Source organism: Amblyomma maculatum, chromosome 1 (genome assembly GCF_055883805.1).
Source record: "Amblyomma maculatum isolate TAMU_Amacu chromosome 1, ASM5588380v1, whole genome shotgun sequence".
Taxonomy (NCBI): domain Eukaryota; kingdom Metazoa; phylum Arthropoda; class Arachnida; order Ixodida; family Ixodidae; genus Amblyomma; species Amblyomma maculatum.
In genome coordinates, this window is record NC_139344.1 from 216,099,714 (window position 1) to 216,122,154 (window position 22,441).

The 22,441-nt window shown below is 43.1% G+C and overlaps 2 protein-coding genes across 4 annotated transcripts in view; one reads left to right on the forward strand and one right to left on the reverse strand.

The window, feature by feature from the left end:
- The window catches only part of LOC146205598 (uncharacterized), a 99,322-nt gene extending 94,161 nt beyond the window's left edge, over positions 1-5,161 (reverse strand). The window contains exons 1-3 of one of the 3 annotated variants that reach the window (XM_084590287.1): positions 4,958-5,161; positions 4,274-4,383; positions 881-1,151 (exon numbers count right to left, since the gene is read on the reverse strand). In XM_084590287.1, coding sequence (XP_084446413.1) covers positions 881-1,151; positions 4,274-4,383; positions 4,958-5,068 — 492 coding nt within the window. In that variant the 5' untranslated portion in view covers positions 5,069-5,161. The remainder of the gene's footprint in view (positions 1-880; positions 1,152-4,273; positions 4,384-4,957) is intronic. The other 2 variants (XM_084590286.1, XM_084590288.1) reach the window with 2 other exon arrangements.
- A 1,292-nt stretch (positions 5,162-6,453) lies between these two features.
- On the forward strand, positions 6,454-21,685 carry LOC146205599 (uncharacterized). Its single transcript, XM_084590289.1, has 5 exons — positions 6,454-6,664; positions 18,333-18,381; positions 18,459-18,669; positions 19,076-19,134; positions 21,584-21,685. Exons 1-5 carry the CDS (start codon positions 6,541-6,543, stop codon positions 21,591-21,593), a joined length of 453 nt encoding a protein of 150 aa, XP_084446415.1. The 5' UTR covers positions 6,454-6,540; the 3' UTR covers positions 21,594-21,685.
- The last annotated feature ends 756 nt before the right edge of the window (positions 21,686-22,441 follow it).

Below are 22,441 nucleotides of genomic sequence, written 5' to 3' on the forward strand. Positions count from 1 at the left end.
AACAGTGCGACTATCTGAATGTTAATCAATTTTCACTGCGGAATGTTACGCAGTCTCTGTAGCAGAAGAAAACATTATGAAAGAAAACATCAAAAACAGTATCTAAGTGTAATTACAGCACTGCACCACAAAAATGCAACGGAGCCCTTAATTGGAGATATCCACAATATAAAAAAAGAACAGATTATAAAAATCTGCTGGGTCCTTAGCCACATGGGGATCAGTGGGAATGGGAAAGCGGATGAATGTGCTGCATGAGCTCATAACACTGAAATAAATCACGTCAACACGCCCGTAAAGACTGTATAAAATTTATAATGACTAAACTAACAGCTAAATGGCAGGCATCATGGGATAATGAAACAAACAACAAGCTACACTTGGTCAAGTCTATTGTTCAAGAATGGAATTCATCCAGTCATAAAGAGCATTTTTTTTAAGTGATCCTGCGTCACCTCCCCATTGGACATACACATCTCACACACAACTTCATACTCCTCAGACAAGAAAAACCTACATGTGAGAAAAGCAATAAACAGCTGACAGTAAACCACATTTTAATATCATGCATGAAATATGAGGAAATTAGGAGGAAACATTTTATGTGTTTCTATAGTAAACACATCCCATTTCATCCAAGTCTCTTGCTAGGAGAAAATGCCATTCGTCGACATTTCTTCAGTCTTCGATTTTTTAAAAGAAGTAAAGCTAATAAACTCTGACTTATTTTTAACAGAAACTGCTTTACCCAGAGTTTTGACACATGATGGCCTTAGTTGCCTATGCACCATAAAACCCACCACAACACAACACTCTTGCCACAGCAAATTTTCATGCAAAGTTGCAAAACAAGTACATATTCAAGAAATCGATTACACACCTGCCTGATATCAGGTACGCGAATGATTGTGTCAGGAGGTCCGCGCAGGCTGAACACTGTACTGTCAGGAAAGCAGATTCGCAGAGCATCTGTGGTAATATGGGCAAACGCCGCATTGGAGGAATCGTCGACGACGTTACGCAAGCTCTGCTGAGCCCAGGCCTTGTGCTCATCTAGTTTAGCTTCAGCTGCCTCAAGTTCGTCGAGTTCTCTCTGGAGCACCTGCAGCTTCTCACTTAACTCGAGCGTGTTGCAGCCAGGCCCAGCACCTCTGCGCAAAAAATGCAACATCTCTACGTAAGACAAAGCATGAACATATTTCAGCTGTGCAGCACAATCAATATAAAGGCTAAAAGCAAGATGTCAGTCATCATCCCAAGTAGCAGAACTGCATGTGCGAGATTGCATATGTGGTGGTATATTTTAAACTGACAGCCTCTCTCCTCACAGACACATACATCATGACAGGCCCCCTCACCTTTCTACCTTTGTGCCCTTGTTTGAAACATGAAGAGCAGGAGTACCAGGAGCCCATGTCGGCCAATTCTCAGCCTCCAGGTGAAGGAGCTATAGTTCCAGATTTGTTAGCAAAAGCACACATGGTGGCAAAATCTTGTTTCAGGTGCCCGAACTTTGAACTGCATGCACAACATCTAGTGATAATGTGCAGCTGGAGACGTGCTGTACCGAAACACGCAAAATGCAAGCATACACACTTATGCGCAGGCTCCACTGAGCCACGCATTATCACCTGCCATGCAGGGCAGCCACAGCCTTCACCTAGCATGTATTAGAAAAGCACTTCACCCTCTGTGCAATTTCATGGTCACCAAAGCTGGCAAGGTACATGCTACACAATCCCCATTTCGCTTAAGTTCCCAGTGGTAGAAACAGGCTCGAGCATTTTGGAGCAGCTTTGGAGCAATGAAACGAGAGTTTTGGGGCGTTTGAATTAAATATTGGAGAACGTTTGTAAAGTCAAATGCCTTTGATAATTGCAGTTTTCTTTTTCTGAAATAAAAAGTCTCCAATCTGATTTCCTTTTATGCAAGTTTAATACCTTTCCAACTTCGCACTCATCTCTGACAAGAGCAAAGATATATAACACAGGCTGGCAACAACTGCGAACAGACTAGCAGCAAACAGAACACTTGCTGGTGCACTTCATACCTGAACATCTAGTCTGACCTAATGCATTTACCTATTTTGACTTGATAGATTCAAATGTCGAGTCTACCACTTCGGTGTACTCTAGCAACGACACTAATTTGGAGTTCAGATTAGTGGGCATGACATTTCTGCTCCTTACCTTGTGCATATCTACTCTATTTCATTTATTTGGAATACACCTCAAAGCCCCCAAACATGGGGTCCTTTTGATCCTAAGTCTTGGCTGATAAATTGCAAAAAGGTCCCTTCAGACCACAATAACACGCCTTGACAATCTTGGTGCCAGTGCCGCTCCCGTGCTTTTTGCCAACTGTGGGATTGCAGACCGCAGCGTTACCTCGATTGTCTTGTCTGTAAATATAGTGGAGGTCTTCAAGGGTGGAAGCAGGCTCAAGCATTTTGGAGCAGCGTTGGGATATAAATAGATGGCATTGAAGGGTAGCCTTTCCATCCTTCAGCTTTTTTACTTCACTGTCTTTTGCCAATAGTTCACCATTCTTTGCTTGAGCAATGCTGGGCTCATTTTTAATATCTTGGCGATAGGCCCTGTACACCTTACAACACTCTTGAGAAGGTTCCTAGTAATTGTCAGCTTTGGTGCACCAACCCATAACGCTAAGTATGATTTTGTCTGCCGTAGGCCTGTCATTGACAGAGGCTCGGTGGTGAAGTATCTGCTTGTTTTCACAGCAGAACCATTAGAATAACTGATGCAGTTTTTGCAGTCAGGCAAGTTTCCTCCCTAACGGCTCACAGTAGTTTGCTCTATCTGCTTTGCTTGCTGCTCTCGCTTCTCTCCACCGGCAATTCAAATGGCTGGGAAGAGGTGCTACATCACATGAGCAATGCATTTTTTTTTTAATTATCTCCAATCGCAGGTGGCTCATACTCAATTTACTTGCGAACAAATATTTAATTTATTATGCGCCATGCTTCCTTCCCTTACAAAGTTTTCATTTGTATTAAGCCCTGTCCAAGATGCATTATATCATTGGCCCTGGTGCTATGACATTGTTCCCGTGTTCTGCTAAATTTGATGACAGAACATCAAGGCAAACAGTTTGGAGCAATATTGCATTTTGGAGCAGGATGGAGCAGGAAATGCAGTTTGGAGCAGCATTTCCACCCCTGAATTCCTTCCTCTGCTGCTGGAAAAGGCTACAGGTGGGCACCCCTGGTGTGCAATTACCAACATAAATACTACTGTTATTTTTGTGATGTCTGACATGAGAAGATATCAGGATTCAACCCGCAAGCATTTGATTTTTAAAGAGACACCCGGAATAACATCTATTTTCGTCCTGCCAAAAATTTGACTGCCTTTGGTGGCACGACGCGAGCACTGCAATAAAGAGAAAATGCTGTCGCTTTTGTGTTTTCGGCTCACTGTCCGTGACTTACTCGCACGCGTGGATTATATTAAGCTGTTCTTAATATAATCCATGTGTGCGAACAAGTCGTGGACAGTGAGCAAACAGTTTAATATAATGTGTGCATTCCATTTAGGTTCTAAGCTGAAATGAATAATAAAGTTGATTGAATGTGTGATGCGAGTCGGTTGCTCACTATTAAAGATGTGAAAAAATGACTTAAGAAATACATAAATTATATTAGGCTGTTATTACCTTATCTGCCCCGCCACGCAGTAGTTACAGTGCCGGAGTGCCCGGGTTTGAACCAGACCGCCGGCGGCTGCGTTTCAATGAAGGTGAAGTGGAGTGGTGTGCGTATGCTGTGTGATGTCAGTGCACACTAAAGAACCCGAAGTGGTAAAAATTTCAGGAGTCCACTACGGCGTCTCTCACAGCCTGAGTTGCCTTGGGATGTTTAACCCTACAAATAAAATAAAATGTTACCCTATCTAGGGTAAAACACATAAAAAAACTCAATGCACTAAATGCACACTGCGCTACTGATCTGAAGAAAAAGAAGTTGGGTGGGGGACGCCAGACTCGTATGTAGGCGCGAGGGACGCCGTAGCGGAATAGAGTGCTCCGGTTGCTACGGTTTAATTTTTACCAAACAGTATTCTCCAATTTTCAGTGACGTCGTACAGCACACACAAATTTTTGCATCTGTCCACTTGCAATCTTGTAAAAACGGCAGCTGCCGCCAGAATTCGATCCCGACGCCTCGGGCTGTGCAGCCGGACGCCAAGAATCACTGCAGCGGTTACAACACACAAATAAGAAAAAATGAGATAAAAATACAGAAGTTACATACTTCCACTGAATACTGTTCTTGGACTTCTTTTCAATCAGTCCGATTCCTTCCAGCACATTCGTAATATCATATATTCTTCTCTTTTGCCTCACTGCAAGGATGTCGGCAGCCTGAAAGAAAACGCAGCAGTTCGAACAAGGCGTACTCAAGCATTTTGCAGCGATCAGTGACAACCGACAATACACATGCTTGCGGGTTTTTTAAGATATGCACAGAGATGAGCGAGAGGAGTGACACTGCACGTGTCTGTGGACTTTAAGCAATGCACGTTTCGAAACGCACACAATCTGGCTTAAAGCAAAGTATGCAACATTTAGGTGACAACTAAATACTCACCATGAACACATATATAATTTGTAAAACAACCACGTTGTTGTACATTAAAGCACAGTTGTGCAGCACGTCGCAGACGCTTGTGAACAATTTGCCCGCTCAGAACATCCACAAAACTTCCCTTCCTAATAATCAAGCAAGAAAAAAATTCGAGCCCACCTAACAAACAATGTAGCCCGCGAATTTACTATTCGTGTAAGGTGCACTCAAGAAAAAGAATGAAACAAACGGCAAACGCTACTGGGGTTCTGTGAGGCCATTTAAAACTGGCTGGCGTTGCATACAAACGCAGGTGCACATAACGCAACGGTGCGAAAAGTACAAGTAAAACTAGACTTCTTGATACATTACCACTTTCAAATCCAACACTCCATCTGGTGCTTCTTGCAGCAAAGTGACAAACTTTGTAGTCAATAAACCAAGGCTTTTCTCATGACGACTCGGAGCACCGGCGTCCGCCATGTCACAGAGTACGAAGGCCGTTAAGTTCTGAAGCAGTCGAGGAGAGACTCTCCGAAACGCCGCGATCCGTGGCCGCCGTGGCGCTGTGGTCGCTGAAAGAGAAAAAAGGTGTCATGGAGGAAGGAAAGAACTTCCTTCCTCCATGAGGAGGGTAATGATATGATGGATGAATAGATGGATACGGCGGAAGTTGCTGAACCTAGTAACTAGTGTTCCTGAAAAAAGTACTGGAACAGCTGCGGCGCCCCTATCCTTTGCCTTCATTGGTTTACAGAAAAGGAAAAGCGCAGTATGGGCAAGGTATGGGCGGTATGGGCATTGAGGAAGTAGTTTTTTTCTTCCTCCATGGGTATGGGTCACATTTTTTTTTTTTTTCTAAAGGATCCAAGGTATAACAATAGTAGAACGAGAGAAAGAGATAGGAGCCGTAGTGGAGGGCTTCAGAGTAATTTCGACCACCTGAGGATCTGTGCATCTGCGTGCAACGACCAAGGTGACCAAGGTCCATCTTGCACTAACGTCACACGCCACACGGACGAGCTGCGGACGCCTCGATCCATTTCTCCTCCATCGAAACGCAGCCGCCGACGGTCGGGTTCGCTCCGACATTTTAATCAACTTTGAGATTTTTCAAAACTTTGAAGAAACTTCAAAAGTTCAATGGTTTAAAAGGATAAATAAATAAATTATTTTACAGACAATTAAGGCGCAGCATCTGTCACACTAATTGTTCTGTGGCGCCGCCATCCGCGCCAAAGGAAGGGACGAAGGTGAGAGAAAGCGGAAAGAGAGAAAGTGGTGCCGTAGTGGAGGGCTCCGGAGTAATTTCGACCACCTGGCGATCTTTAACGTGCACTGACATCGCACAGCACGCAAACGCCACTTCATTGCACCTCCATCGAAATGCGGCCGTCGCTGGTCTAAATAAAACCCGAGTACTCCGGCGCAGTAGTCGGGCGTCGTCTTCACCACCGCGGTGAGGCATCGGTCACAATTTTTTTCTAAAGGGAGGGGTAGTCAAAGTGGAATGAGAGATGGAGGAGAGATGGAGTCGGACATTTTAGTCAACTCGATCTGGTTTTGACGGCGGTCGAATCTAACGTGAAACATCAACTGAAGGGTCAGTTAGCACGACAGCATAAAAGATAGCAGCACAATTAAGTGTTACTGCACCAAGGCAAAGCGTAGACCACTGACTAGACTCGGAACAACAGACGCTTCACATTTAATGTTCCGTAGTTGAAGAAGATTTTCCTTTGCATTTGTTGTAAAATTTGTTGTAAAGTGTGTGTGATCACGTTTCCCCCCCCCCCCCCCCTTTTTTTTTTTTTTTTAAAGTCCAATCAGTGCAGAGATATATGATCATCATCATTATACATCACGCAATCTCACGTGTGCACGAGGGTCACGAGGGGACAAGGGCGCGACGTACCAAGCGCGCTGCTCGTACCTCGCGCTCACGGCTTCTCGCTATGCTCGCGCTGCATGGAACCAACGGCTGCCAGCGGAACGCCGGAACCCCTCTGACAGCGTTGGCAGCAAAAGGAAGCCTGATACAGACAGAACGGACCAGAAGCAAGCTAGACTGTCACCGTGGTAAGAAGTCTGCCTCAACCTCTTTAATTAGTTATCGTTAGAAGGTTGGTATTCCGGCGACCATTGTTTTTTATGTGGGCAATGGGGTCGCTCTCATAGTAAACAGAAGAATGGGCAAAGCAGTGCTAGGGCACAACCCCAAAAACGACCGAATGATTTCACTTCGGACCCAAGGTCACCCGTTCAACATAAGTTATCCAAGTCTATGCACCAACCACTACTGCTGAATTATGATCATGCCATCCCTTTCCATCCCAAATTACTTTTAGGAGAAAGAGCAATAATAAACTTAACATGTGTTCTTAGTTTTTTAAAAGAAGCAGACGTTCTGAATAAACTGTAAACTTAAACGAACCTTCTTCCCCTTTTCAAATAAGAACAGATTTTAACCTTGCTCTTGGCGCATGATAGCCTCAGTTGCTTATGCGCCATAAAACCCCAATACAATACAATACAATACTACTGCTGAAGAAGCTGATGTTGAGAGATTTTATGCTGACCTGCAATGCCTTTTAGACCGCACTCCATCATCAGGCGTCCTTTTTCTCATAGGAGACTGGAATGCTAAGGTGGGGAGTTCGGTCTTGGTGAGCCAAATGAACCTGGGCAGAGGCTAGTAGAGTTTTGTCAAGAAAACAACCTGACCATAGCGAATACTCATTTTCAACAGCACAAGAGGCGCCTGTACACATGGACTTCACCGGACGGTCTGTACAGGAATCGGATTGATTATATTCTTTGCCGGCAGAGTTGAAGTGCTATACAAGCAGTAAAAACAAGGCCGCCGATTGTGGCACCGATCATCAGCTTCTTGTTGACTAATTAAAGCTACGATTGAGGAAAACGCAGGAAACTAGAAGGCCTTTCAGGTATGATCTGGATCAAATTCCATCAGGATATGCTGTGGAAGTGAGGAATCGATTTATCTAGAAGACAAAGAGCCTGAAGAGATGTGAATGGTCGTGATATAATACAAGAAGTTTCTACTAAGGTAGTTCCAAAGCAAAAGAAATGCAAGAAAGAACTGGTTATCTGAAGAGGCTTTGCAAATAGCTGAGGAAGGAGGATGTCAAAAGTTATGTGGGAAAGAGAAAAATACAAGGTTCTCGATGCGGATTTTCAGAAAATAGCAAGGAGAGATAAGAATGCCTTCTTGAACATACGGTGCCAAGCAGTTCTGGACAACAGCCAATTGAGGAACACGAGCTCTGTATAAGACAATCAAAGATAATAACGAAAGCTTCTGTACTAAGCTGGTTGTGATAAAGGACAAACGAGGCAGGGACCTCACTGAAGCCTCAGAGATAAAGAAGAGGTGGCAGGAATAAACAGAACTGTACAAGAAAGACCCGGATGTGCATGCTAGCAAGGTCCCGCATGCTAGCAAGGTGATGTTGAAAATCCTCCAAGGTAGACTGCAACAGTATGTGGATCGGGAGCTTCCGGACGTGCAAGCTGGGTTTTGCAAGGGCAGAGGAACTAGAGACCAGATTGCCAACCTTCGCTGGATCATGGAAAAAGCAAGAGAGATCCAGAAACCCATCTACTTCTGCTTTATTGATTATGTGAAAGCGTTTGACTGCATAGATCACAGCAGATTGTGGCAAGCTCTCCAAGGGATGGGAGTTCCAATTCACCTCATCTGTCTCCTCAGGAACCTGTATGAAGGGCAAGAGGCCACAGTCAGAACTGGGCATGGTCTTACTGATTGGTTTCCGATTGAGAAAGGAGTGAGACAAGGCTGCATACTGTCGCCCTGCCTATTTAACCTATGTGCTGAGTGCATCATGAGGAAGGCCAGTCTGGACGAGTCTTCAGCTGGAGTGAAGATTGCTGGAAAACGTATCAACAACCTTAGATATGTGGATGATACCACTTTAATGGCAGAAAGTGAAGTGGAACTCAAGAGGCTTCTGATGCGCGTACAAGAAGAGAGTGAGAAGTTTGGGCTTAAACTGAACATTAAAAAGACAAAGATCATGGCGTCTTGCCCTATCAAGTCCTGGAGCATCAATGGACAAGAAGTGGAAGCTGTGACAGATTTTCTGTTCTTGGGCTCCAAGATTACCCCGGAAGGAGACTGCAGCCATGAAATTAGGAGACGCCTGCTTCTGGGAAAGAGAGCCAGGGCTAACCTTGGCCGGCTAGTAAAGAACAGAGACGTTAGACTGCCAACCAAGAGTCGTATAACGCATACTATGGTCTTTCCAGTTGTGATGTACGGATGCGAGAGTTGGACTGTGAAGAAGGCTGACTGCCGAAGAATTGACGCGTTTGAATTGTGGTGCTGGTGGAGACTCTTGAGAGTTCCTTGGATTGCTAGAAGATCAAATCAGTCGCTATTATAGACCATAAACCCTGACTGCTCATTGGAGGGTCAAATTCTAAAGTTAAAGCTCAGCTACTTTGGTCATCTGATGAGAAGAGAGGAGTCGCTGGAGGAAGATTTGATGTTGGGAAAGGTTGAGGGTCACCAGAGAAGGTGTAGGCAGCAAACGCGATGGTTAGGTGGTATCCTCGAGGCGCTGCAGATTAAGTTATTTGATGTTAGAAAGATAGTGAGAGACCGGAAAGCGTGGCATGATATGGACCATAGGGTCAAGAAGAGTCTGATACGACTGAACTGAACTGAGAAGGTTGGCGGATTGATCACTTTTGAGGTATATGAGACACGGTCGTAGTCGTTTCAGGCAGCAGTAGCCAAATGATAGGTTCAGGATAGGGGGCCCTGACTCATGTTCACTGCTAACAAAAGGCTTACGAAACTTTTGTATTTCGTGGCGGTGTTAGTTGAAGGGGTCACCTTTCATCACTATGGAAGGAAACACAAAGAACGGAAAGCTATAACCTGGCATTTTAGCTTGCTGATAACTATAAGACATGAAAATATATATATATAAGCGCACAGTCTGACGAGGACAGGGAAAAACGGGGGATACACTCTCGCTAACTTGCAAAAACTTATTATGAAACGCAGAGCGGTGAAAGAAGGTCTGTGCTTGACTATAGTCCCTAATTTGACTGCGCATCTTCAGTCCCCCCCCCCCCCCCCCCAAAAAAAAAAAGTTTTATGATTTCTTCGCGGATAGAGCAAAAAGAAAAAAAAAAAGCTGTTCACTTGGACGCATCAGGAATGCACATTTGTCAAAAAAAAAATATGGCCGATTTGAATGGTAAACAAATACGAAGTAGGTGCGTAGAACCACTTATCACTGTTATACCTTTGTCCAGGCGTCTTTCCGAGATGGATGGATGGAATATAGGAGCGCCCCCTTTGAAACGGGGTGGTAGCAGTAGCTATCATGCTCATTTTTCTCCCTATATCTTAATTATTGTTTTAGATTAGATTGGTTAACTATACCATCATTCTATTTATTGAATTTTTGTTTCTACATTACTAACATTGTCACTTTTCTGCTTTTATGCCACCAATCTTCCAGTCGTTTTTTGCTAGCTTCCACCGCCGGTTTATTCACCGGGCCACTGGTATCTCTAAACCCCGGAGCTTCAAGAAGAGTGACTGCGCCTGCATCGACTTCCGGATGGATACCATTACATTCGAGTATAATATGGTCAATTGTTTCACTGGAGTTACCACATATGATACAGCACATGCGTCATCTTCATTGTTAAATTTCTTTTTGTAGCTGCGTGTTGTAAGGCACCCTGATCTAGCTTCAAAAAGTAGGGCACTGCCTCTTGAGTTATCAAAGAAAGCTTCCTTCTTGATCTGTCTTTTCCACTTTCGGTATAATTCCACACTCTGTTTCTTTTCCATCGAATTTGTCCAATTTTTACCTTCTGTGTTTTTCACCTGTTGCTTAACGCTATTTATTTCTTTGTCCTTGTGACCAGCATACTTACCGGTTAGTTTCCTAGTTCTTTTCCTCCATCGTGACTCAACATTTTTTAGGTATAGGTATTTAAATACTTTAGCGGCCGATCTGTCACTGTCCAATTTCCTCAGGCATTCGTCATATAATATTTTACTCTGAGCTTCCCATATTTCAAAGATGCCTAGCCCATATCTCCCTGTACCGCCTCATTTGTGGTTTTGCCGTGGGCACCTAGTGCTAATTGTCCAACGGCTCTCCGATTTATTTCTAACGTCGACTGTACCTTTGATTTTAGGCACAAAACCGCATTTCCAAAGGTAAGCCTAGGGACCATAATTCCTTTCCAAATACCCCTCAAAACCTCATACCTGTTGTACCCCCCAAAGCCCTATGCTTCATTATCCCAACATTTCTTCGCCCTTTGGACTTGAGTGATTACTCATGCTTTCCAATGTATGCCAATCCTTTGTTTACCCATACCCCGAGATATTTATATTCTGTTACTGTGGGTATTTCATGGCCTGGTATTTTAAGACCCTGATCAGTTGGGTCGTTGAAAATCATCAGACCCAACTTAACTGCGCTAAAACTGAAGCCTAGAGTGTCCCCTTCGTCTCCGCAATACTTAACTAGAGTTTGCAATTCTTCCAGACTCTCAGCTAGCAGTACAATATCGTCTGCATGCATCAAACCGGGGAGGCGCTGCTTTACCGCCTTTACACCTAATCTATATATGACAGGTTAAAACCTAGGTTACTTTCTTGAATCTTCCGTTCCAGGTTTATCATATAAAGCATGAACAGCAGCGGTGAAGACACCGACAACAGCTCCCTCTGCCACGCATTCACCCCAGCATGTGTTCCGCCGCGCATTATGGCCTCTGCGCCCTTTCCCCTCAAACCGAGAGACAGAGCAGTTAGCACTGAACCATAGCCTTCTTTATACTTGAGTGCCTGCTCAATTCAGCGGCACACCACTGTTTAGCGGCGTCGAGGCAAGTTCGCGTTCCTGGCGATAGGTGGCGCTAGCAGTCCTGGGTGGAGCAGACGACATACAGGCAGCAGCACATGGCATGTATGCTGCTGAAAGAATAATTACAGCTCATTTTGTACTAAAAGAAAATTCTACCGTGAAGTGCCATATCATTTCCATATTCACACTACGCTTGGCTGATATATATGATATCATATTTGCCTGATATGAGTCAGCCTAAACTTGTATGTTTTTATAGCAGAGCAGCAGTATGCCGTCATAGCAATTGCGTCTAATATCGTGCTGATGTTAGTGTGGATGTCAGGGCTTTTTCTCGAAAGAAATGATAGATTTATTGCCCATGTATAGTGAAAAAGACCCATGCACTATAATAATATTGTTCCCGGTCCACATTTACTCGCGAAATGGAAGCTGCAAAAGCAACTAAACTTCATGTCAAACAGCTATTGTAAGATTTATATGAGACTCTTTCTTCTCACTTCCCTTTAATGTTTTATGCATATCTATCTTTCTTTTATGCGTGCTGATTTTCAGCTCAGTTTCAGCCTACGAGCACAGAAAGTTCTGTGTTAATATGCAGTTAAAGTAAGAAATGCAAACATATGCTTATGTGCATCACAGCAGCTTTATTGCTACATCAGGCTAGTCTCAGTTTGTATTCCAGGCTTCTCCTTGAAGTCAAAGGTCTGACAGAATCCCGTCTGGTCAGGATGGTGCATGATGAAAGTAGAAGACGCCGACAAAAAAAAAATAAATAAAAAATTTCATCACTTTCACTTTCATCAGTCTTCTCCTATAGCTTCAGTTGCTTCCGCGACAGTGGCTTGACGAAGAATGTCTTAGCCAAGTCATTTTTGTCTGTTACAGACAGAGCATAGTTAGTAAATATGGGCCTGAAATACTTGGTACACAAATTTTTAAGAGCTGCAGGTGGTGCTCGGAGAAAGAGCACTTTAGAACTCCACAGTCTGCCAGTACAGTCACAGCATTCTCAACTGATTCGTGCATTGGCTTAGCAAGATTCCTTCTCTTGCTCAATATCACCTCAATGTACATTTTGAAAGCACGCAGCAGACTCAATGATTAGGTCAGACTAGATGTTCAGTTATGAAGTGCACCAGTAAGCGTTACATTTGATGCTGGTCTTTTCCAAGTTTTTTCTAAGGTCGGCCTATGCTATATTTCTTTACGTGCTTTGGCCGTCTTGTCAGAAATGAGTGCGAAGTTGGAAAGGGATTGAACTTGCATAAAAAGAAATCAGATTGGAGATTTTATATTTCAGAAAAAGAAAACTACAATCATCAAAGGCGTTTGACCATAGAAGTGTGCTCCAAAACTCTCGTTTTGTTGCTCCAAAGCTGCTCTAAAATGCTCGAGCCTGCTTCCACTCCTGGTGATGTCGTATTTAGCACCCAGTACTTCCTAGATATCACTTGCAGCCACTTCACTCTTAAATCATCACTGGGAATTCCTGGCACTTTCCGCTTCACGTTTGATTTGCGCACACAGCAGTACGCCATAATTCGTGGCACACGAGAGAAGCTACACCAAGGGCTACACAACTTAAACAGAACGTCGACCTACGCTCGCCGCAGCCCCAGCCTGCCATCCAGGGCTGGCAGTGCCGCCCTGCGGAGAAATCCGGCAAAGGGGGTGTTGCTACCCGACGGCGCTTCAGCGGCGTTTGAGCAGGCACAAAGAAAATAGAGGAGGCTATGGCTGAACCCATAACCACTGCGCTTACGCTGTGCTTTTTAACTGCTCTGGCTTGCCTAGCTCCTTCGCGGCTCAGTCAAAGCGCGACTTTTCTGAGAATCGGAACAGACCGAACCAACGGCGTCGCCCGTTTCCATGTGTTCCTATATCACTTCCGAAGTGCAGCCTCCTGCGCGGCCGTCATAAATAAACTTGGCTGCCCCTTCGGAATCTCCCCCATGATAGTGGACTCGTGGCTTCGGACAGACATCGGAGAAACCCGTGATTGCGGCTAGTAGTGCTACACACTAAAAAAGCAGGTGCTGACTAAAGCATGGACTAGATCTGTGTGTCCAAGCTGCATAATTTCGTTTTCTCAATGATAGGGTCCGGCAACTTTTTTCTCATTACTGGTTGTCTCTCAGCGAGTTAAACGGTAATTCTAGCTGAGAGGTGTCTCTGAACTCAACCTAAAGGTAACATACACTCACTCGGCACGAAATGATTATGGGGAACGTAATTGCGTAGTGTAACCGTTGCCATGCTGTCACTGCCTGGCTCTATTCATGGCTGGTTCTGCGGCTATTAAGAAAAACAATCACTAATGCAACCTAAAGGGGAACACACCCCAGGAAAGATGTCATTTATTTGAATGTTATGAATTAAAAAAAAAAGTTAGAAAAAATTTCACTCGGAGCATCTTAAAAGATCTTTCACTGCTGACATAGTGTTAATCTATTGCGCCACAGAAGCAACAAAAATGATGGGCTTTAAATGCGCTCTTAATCGTTTTGACAATCTTTTCGCTATTTATCTCCAGGTGACACTGCTCAGAGGACCCTACAGTTGAGAGAACGAAATCACGCATCCAAGCCCTCTGTTGCTCTAATCACAATACTGTGTTGTCATTTATATTTTTTTTCGGGCTGCTCATGCTTGATGTCAAGGCGCGACTTGCCTTTTTAATGCTGATATGTCTCATTCTCTCATCTGGTTACGCGCTTAAATTTTTAAGTAAAGGAAAGATGTCATAAATCTGAAAATCAAGTGTAGAAATTGTTTGGTACTTTGGTGAAATCAGATCATTTAGTTTAATATTCCCAGAAAAATTCCCATCTATGTATTTGGAACGATTTGGATGCCACTTGTGTTTTTAAACAAAATGGAATAATTACATTGGACATTTCAGTTGGAGCCTATGGGCCTGGTGTGCTCATAAAGGGTAGAAAAGGTTGTTCTTTTCTTATGTAAGGCAATGGAAAGACAGTGAGGTGTCGGCTTTCAGATAGCATCACTGCCATAGAACAAAGATTCTTTCTGCTGCTGTTCTACATTCAACCATACACATGTATGCAGCGTGTATGTGTTGCAAGAAAGGAGGAGGAGGAAGATGAGGAGGAAAGGCAGGGAGTTTGGCAAAATACATGAAAAACAAAGCACCTAAATCCACTACTCATATTCAGCTGGGAGGGCTTTCCTTTGCCTGGACTCACCCGGCCTACATGCACGAATGCTTCTGATGACAGCACTTGGTTTCAGCCGGCCGCAAATCAGGTGCTAACAAGCGTCGTGGCTAGCAGTCCTTTTAAGAATGATGCAGGGTGACATATGATGAACAAACAGGGCTTTGCTCCCAGTGGCAGTATGCCGACAAGCTAGACCCATCCCCATAGTACGAATAAGCTGTTTGAAAAAAATCTTCCACAGCAGGAAGACCACGAATTCCTTGCAATAATTATATCGGATCTCCTTGAGGTGCCAGTGGCATACCATGAGCGCATGCGGCAACACTGCTCTGAGCTCCGTTGGAACCCACCAGCGGGGACCACGTCCGCCGCCATTCATTTTCTTTGCCACTGGCTCAGTCCAAACGAAGGGTTGTGTTTCAGCGCAGTCTCAAAAAAAAAAAAGTGCAGGGCTGGCATGGCTGGGCAAGCTCTTCAGTGTGTGCAGCTATGTGGCTTTTTGAGCGCTGAAAATGTTGACACGTTTCTAAAACAAGTTAGTGTGCAGATGCAAATTCCATATGCTCAAGGACGTGTATAATATGGGCGAATAAGTTTTCAGTGAGCCAGTACCCTCTGATATTTTCAAGAAATGCGTGGTCGTGTGGTTTGGAATTGAAGTTCATTCATTTATGTCTCGTTTCTTCACAGTGCGTGTAATTCAGTTTTCGATGTTGCCAATGCGATTACTGTCTGGAATGAAGCAGATACGAGATGTGAATATCAGATGCAGAGTGCCAACTCGGGCTAGTGTTCATGTCTGTTGTCCTCTCTGTCCCCGTTCTTAATGCTGCTTTCTTGCTACATTACAAGATTGCTTGCTACAACACAGATTTAGGCACATGTTTAAGAAGCATAATCAAACATACAAAAAACAGTGACCTTGCACGCTGTCTGTCTCATTCCGATCTTGGGCAGCTCTTTAACGGCATTCCTGTTGGTATTGTGATAATCAGAAGCGTGATAGTAAATGTAGTTGCGTGTTTCACAGTGCATTTTTCGTCTGTTCCTGGGGAAAGCCAGGATGGGATCCTAGCGCAGAATTGGTGGCACTGGTGTTGCCGGTTCCAAACAACAGCATTTTTACATGATGGCTCCCAGATGACGCTGCATCTACTGCTGAAACTGCAGCGTACCAGGTCCTTTAAAAGATTACCTGTCGACTCCCAACTGAAGTGGGCAAATGCATTTTGTTCACAGGCATGCTTGGATCACACAAACCGAAGGAATACTACAAGCATGAAGAGGGGGCACAAAACAGCACATGTTTACTGACATAAATGTTTTCAGCAAGCATATATAATGCTTGCATTGTTTCCGCCTCCTGAAGCCAAGTAGTGCTAGTTATGTGTAATGTTATTGCTTTTAATCATGACTGTAGTAATGAAACAAATGATAACTAAGCAAGTTAGCTGCTGAAACCCTTAAATTTTGTAGTCGAATACAACTCAATCTGCAGTAACCACAGCACAATTCCTCTTTCACAAAAAGCGCTCAGCTGTTAAGGGTTCTCTAGTTGCCTAAATAAAAAGGAAACAGTCGGGCCATATTATAAGTCCAAGAATTTTATTCATCTGGGTTTAGTGCAGTTAAATATCAAACTGATCAATCAAATATCAAATATCAAACATTTGCTGTTCTTTGGAGTAATACACATGCCGGGAATGATTGCCTATAGTTAGCAGCTGCTGTAATTTTTAACTTGTGTTCTACAGACCGGTTTTGTGGTGAGGAGGAAAATAGTCTCATACTTGAGTGTACTGCACCACTTTCTCCCTGGTATATGGGGATGCGGTGGCAGTAGTGGGGGCGTAGAGTACACTACATAGAAAGTGCATACGCTATGTAGTCTTTTGCACACAAAGCATCTTGAATAGCGTAAAAGTGTCTAAACTGCTCAGCTGATGTGACAATAGCAGCCGGCGGTGCGATATGTACGCATTTTCACATACCTTATCCCTTTCCTTTCTTCATTTCGCCCCCGTCTTTGCTTTCTCTCTCTATCTCCTACTTGTTTGTGCCATTTCAGCCGGTCGCAAATCAGGTGCTAACAAGCGTCGTGGCTAGCAGTCCTTTTAAGAATGATGCAGGGCTGAAATCACAATTTTCACGAAAAAGATGTTTTTTTAAATTTTAGTTGTTTTTGATTGTGCATGTTTTGAAAAAATTTCTCACTAACTTTGGTTGTCATCTCCGCAGTAGTAATATTAATATTATTTTTTGGGGAGATGGGGTGCACTCAACACCGAAAGCGCCTATGAACGCCGATTCCAAGATGCAGCCGCATAGCACGCAATTAATTGAACACGGAGTGTATCTACAAGTTCGAGTGTTTGTTTTTCGTGCTCTCTAGCCAAAAAAACCTGCTGTCGAGAAAATAGCAGACGGCTAAAAAGCAAAATAAAAAGGCATATTTTGGGCTGTTGAAACAGCAGATTGATAAACCGAAACAGAAGCTTGGATTGAACCTTTGAACACTGTTTTCACACTACTGGGAGCCAAGCTAAGCAAAGTGCTGGACAGCCTGGGGATAGAAAATGGAGCCTGTACGAAGAGGGACACCCAGTTAGCAACTAAGGAAAGCATTTCACAAGTGCAGACAAGGGTGCTGGACAGCTATAAAGCTGAAAAATACAATAGGAAATTCATAAAATAAGCAAGTTTGGTGACAACAAATGGACTATAAAAGAATTGTTCATAATAGCATATGGCTGCTCACAACAAGGTTCCTATGCTACTGCATTGTCACAACAAATAATTAGTTCAAACTAACTCAAATTTTTGTTTGTTTATTTCCTGAAGTTCAAGGCCAACCTGCAGGATGCATAAACTATATATGAAAATGGATTAGGGAACATGAGCCTTGTCACCACATGAAATTCCATCATAATGCTTGCAGTATGCAGCTTGGAACAGCAGTACTCAAGATAGCATACAACCTTTGGATGGTTGAAGCTAGACTAAAGTTTTAAATTGTTGTGCTGCTCATAGATTGCAACATAGTTTGAGTGTTGAATATTTCTGAACTTTATTTTTCTGCATCGCTTTTGCAGGAGGTTCATTAATAAAGAAGATGACAAGTCATGCACCGGTGCATAATTGCATATTTATCTATTTTGTTCTTCAATAAAAGTGTATGTTTTCTGGTACAAATTTTGATGGCTTGTGGAAGAAGACTGGTTGCTGCTTTTAATATGTGGAGTCCAGCTTAATGCACTACAATATTGAGCTTAATCAAGGGTGTATATTTGTAGTACATTTTCAGTGTAGTTAGTCATGAAATGGGGGTCAGCTTAAAAAAATAAATTTTGTAGTTTTTGCGTGCCATTGTATTTTGTTAATTTACAGAGCTTATGGACAAGTACGCACAGTAGTAGGAAACTTGTGAACATTTGGACTGGTTTTATTAAGTGAAGTCACGTCTGGCTTTTTGTTTAATTTGAAGTGAATAACAGTGATGACCAAAGTAATCTATTCTTTTAAGTGCACTGCCTATAGTATTTATTGTTTCGATCAAAGCATTGACAAATTGGGTAGAGAGTTCAGCACTGTGTATTTGCACAACTGCTGCTGTTTGAGTCTGGTACAGTAAACTGATGATGTTTTGTGCTGATGTTCATTTATGGCACGCATCAACAGCCAAGTCGACCAGTAATGACCTTGACCCTCTGGTGGACATGTTGGAAAGGTGCCTCAGAATTCGAACTACACTTCAGGAATTGGATTCTCCTACCTCAGACTTTATAGTCATTGTATTGCGTGCAGCCTGTCTGCCATTTGGCTTGAAGGAGGAAGCGATGAATGTGCCCCAGTGGTTCACTATCTGAAGCTGATGCAAGCCTTATTTCACCCCTTGGCCGTCGCTGATATTGGCTTGGCAGACCTAATGAAACCAAAAGGAAAACGCACTCAGGAGCTTCTGAAGATTCTCGTGGACAGTTGGCCACGCATGACTGCCACCTACACCAAGTATAAGGTCTGTTGCCCATTTTTGGGACCTGCTACTTTTGTCTTTCGGAAGTGCCTTTGGAAATCGCGATTGATATTAAAAAGTTGAAATTTCTAGGTTGTAACCATCCATGTTCGCAGTTAACCTGTAGTTTCACAACTATTTTAGTGCAGTTTAAAGAGTAGAGACACCAAAATTTTCTTAGCATATTTTAGCTTTAGAATGTTGTGCTAGTCATTTTGCCAACACAAATTTGTTTGTTCATGCTATTGTGGTTTCAGTAGCTGAAGGAGGATTGCATTATCACAAGTGAATATGAGATCAAGTGAGGCACACAAAAGCTGCAGTATAATTGTCCTTAATCCAGTCGTTGCCATTCTGGCTTCTGGAAATGTTTACGTTACAATTCCAAACTAGCGCCCCCTTTATGCAGGCTCCACCACCAGAAACACATGGACAAGCAATCTGGGGTTGTAGGGAGAGGTGTAGAAGGTAAGCACTTCCATAGGACAAAGCCGAGCAACTACACTTGTGCGCCTACAAACACACGTATTCAAACCGAGCACTATACCACAAGAAATGGCCCACACGATAAAAGCGAATATGTCTGGTTTGTAGACACCGTTACATTATACCACGCATAGAGATGCAGGGCTAGCCCCCCATAATGTCTAAAATAAATAGCTCCAGCCCTGACTTGTTAGAAGACCTTCTCCCCGACAAGGAAACGCAGCACCAGCTAGCTCATGCTGTTACAGCGATCCACAGCTGCAACACAGGCCAGCCGAGGATTGCCGATAAATTGTTCTCTCGCCAACTCTTTCCTAACCCACTGCCGCCAACACTGATATTTCAGTTAATGAAAGTTTATCAATCAGTCATATGCACACAGGTTGAAATTGCAGGCAAAGTGGGAGCTGGCACTGTTTCGCAATGGCACAGAAATTGAAGATGGCGATGACAAAATTTCCTAATCACTCTTAATTTAACCATGCCTCTAATGGAGTTGCAAAGCAGGATTGTATTTTGTCCTTGGGCTGGATGGGGGAGGTCAGTGTTGTGTGGGCGAAGCACGTGATAGAGGAGAAGGGGCTTTCCTGGAACAGCACGGAAATGTGAAATTAGCAGTGAGGTTAGAGGAGGGCACTTGTATGGGTGGGGTTCACGTACTCGGTGTTTACACTAGTTTAAGTATTGTTGTGAGTTAATATCAAAAAGCAGCGATTAAATTGCAGGTTTTGCATGTCTCTAGGGTTTTCATACTCGCAAATGGATGGAATCTGCTGGCCTTACCCTTTTTATCGGGCAGAAGCTTGCACCGCCTGGCCTATAATCCCCCTTTTCCGTTTCCCTTAAGAATCAGCCTGTGGTTTCGCAACTTCGCAAAGCAAACCTGTACACCACATGAGCATATACTACAAGAATATTTCACACTACATGGAATTACATGACATTTTACACTGACGGGTCAAAAACTGAAGACCTTGTCAAATGTGCAGTAATAGAAGACAGAACTGAAAAGGCAATACTTCTTGCTCAGCATGCAACAGTTTTAACCGCTGAGTGTTATGCCATCTATACCGCTGACAAAAAAATGGCAAATGAAAACATCGAAGACAGTGTCATTTACACAGACTCCCAGAGTGTACTTTCTGCGTTAAACTCTAAATATGTAAGCATCATGCACAATATAGCGAAGGTCACTACACAACGACGTACCATAAAATTCTGCTGGGTCCCCAGTCACGTTGGGATCAACGGTAACGAAAGGGCAGGTGCGTGCAATACACAGTCTAGAAGTATGAAAATAAAACACGCACACATGCCACACAGACACTGCTTTAAGTTAGTGCACTCGAAACTGAAAAGAAAATGGCAGACGGCTTGGGAAAAAGAAGCAAACAATAAACTTCATTCTGTAAAACTGTTTTTAGGAGAAGGGAAATTGTACCGCCATCAGGAACGTTTTATTGAAGTAATTTTATGTTGTCTACTAATAGGACATACACACATCATCCATAATTTTCTGTTGACAGAAAAAGTTTGTTCGTTTTGTGGGGTTTAATGTCCCAAAGCGACTCGGGCTATGAGAGACTCCGTAGTGGACGACTCCGGAAATTTCGACCACCTGGGGTTCTTTAACGTGCACTGACATCGCACAGTACAAGGGCGCCTTGCTTTTCGCCTCCATCGAAAAGCAGCCGCCGAAGCTGGGATTCGATTCCCCGTCCTTGGGAACAGTAGTCAAGTGCCATAACCACTGCGCCACTTCGACGGGGTAGTTGACAAAAAAATATCTACGAGTGCTTGTTTGCCAGAAAGCAATGCTGGATGAAATGGAATGCATTCTTTGTAAAATTTAGTAAAATACTTTTTCCTGAGCACTTAAAGATATGAACATGAGATTAAAATGTGATTAACTGTTCGATGATCACCACACATTTCACGCACAAGTGTGTCCTTTTTTTTTTCTCTTTTTGTTGACAAAAAAAAAAAAAAAACCTAAATCTAAAATGTGTGATGTTCACCTCACAGTTAATCACATTTTGAGCGTACGTTGCTCAGGAAAAAGTATTTTACTAAGAACGCATTCCATTTCATCCAGCATTGCTTTCTGGCGAACAAGAACTCGTGAATTTTTCTCTCATTTTTATGTTTCTTATAAAAGCAAATGTTTTGAATCAAATATGAGTATATTAAATCTAGGTACTTCATATCACAAATCATGTAACCTTGTGTATGGTGCATCATAGAGTTGCTTATGCGCCATAAAACCCCATATAACAGACTGTTCTTCCAGATAGTATTTGCTTTCATTTAGCCATATGCCCAGGCATTTATATTTTTTCACATAGTTAATCTTCGTTACCTGTATTTCTGTTTGGTCACATTTATCATCATTATATACCATTATCCCCGATTTCTCTCTACTGAATTGCAGCCACAACTGAACGCCCTGTGTCCCACAGATCCTCATTAGCTCCTGCAACCCATCCCGCTTGTCAGCCAGCAGGGCAGTATCATCTGCGTACATCAATCTCGGTAGCACTTGGCTTACTTTTTGTCCTCCCTGCATATATTCCAAGTTTACTCATGTGTCACTCTTTTCAAGCCATTTTTCCACCTGACTCATATATATCATGAATAGCAAGGGTGACAAGGGGCAGCCTTGCCTGAGTCCTCTTTTTATTCTTGCTGGCTTTGTTGTTTGTCCCTCCAATGTTATGATAGCCTCGCTATCTGTATATATGTACCTTTTTTAGGAACCTTGTGACTTTGCAACCATTGTTAGCAATCAAAATTGAAAGTACAGAATAAAAACATTCAGCCAAAAATTATTTATTAAACACTAGTTCCAGATGGAGATCCTTTCTACTAATGCTATACACATTGTTCCAAAACAAAAAGACAATAGGAAAACTTAAGTGTCCCACCCCGTTAATAATAGGCTTTCATGTTTTGCCAGAGGTGGTCGTTCTGGATATTTAGGCATATGAGTAAGCTAGTCAGTGCTTGCTTATTTTCTTTTTTTATTTTTTATTTTTTTTTTTTTTTTTTTGTATGTGATGTTGAACTTGTGCACAGCTTGTGGCATTCATCCAATTGACTGTTATTTCTCCCAACCAGGAAAAGGAAAAGAAGCACCTGGTGCCAAGAATGAAGCAACTAAAACTGCAATCGCACTTTCCACCAAGACGGAAGAGGCAAAAAAGCTTGCTAGTTTTCTTATCAAGGCTTCTGAGGAAGCAGAGCAGATTGAAAAAGAACGTTCTGCCTGCGACAAGTCTCTTCAAGTACT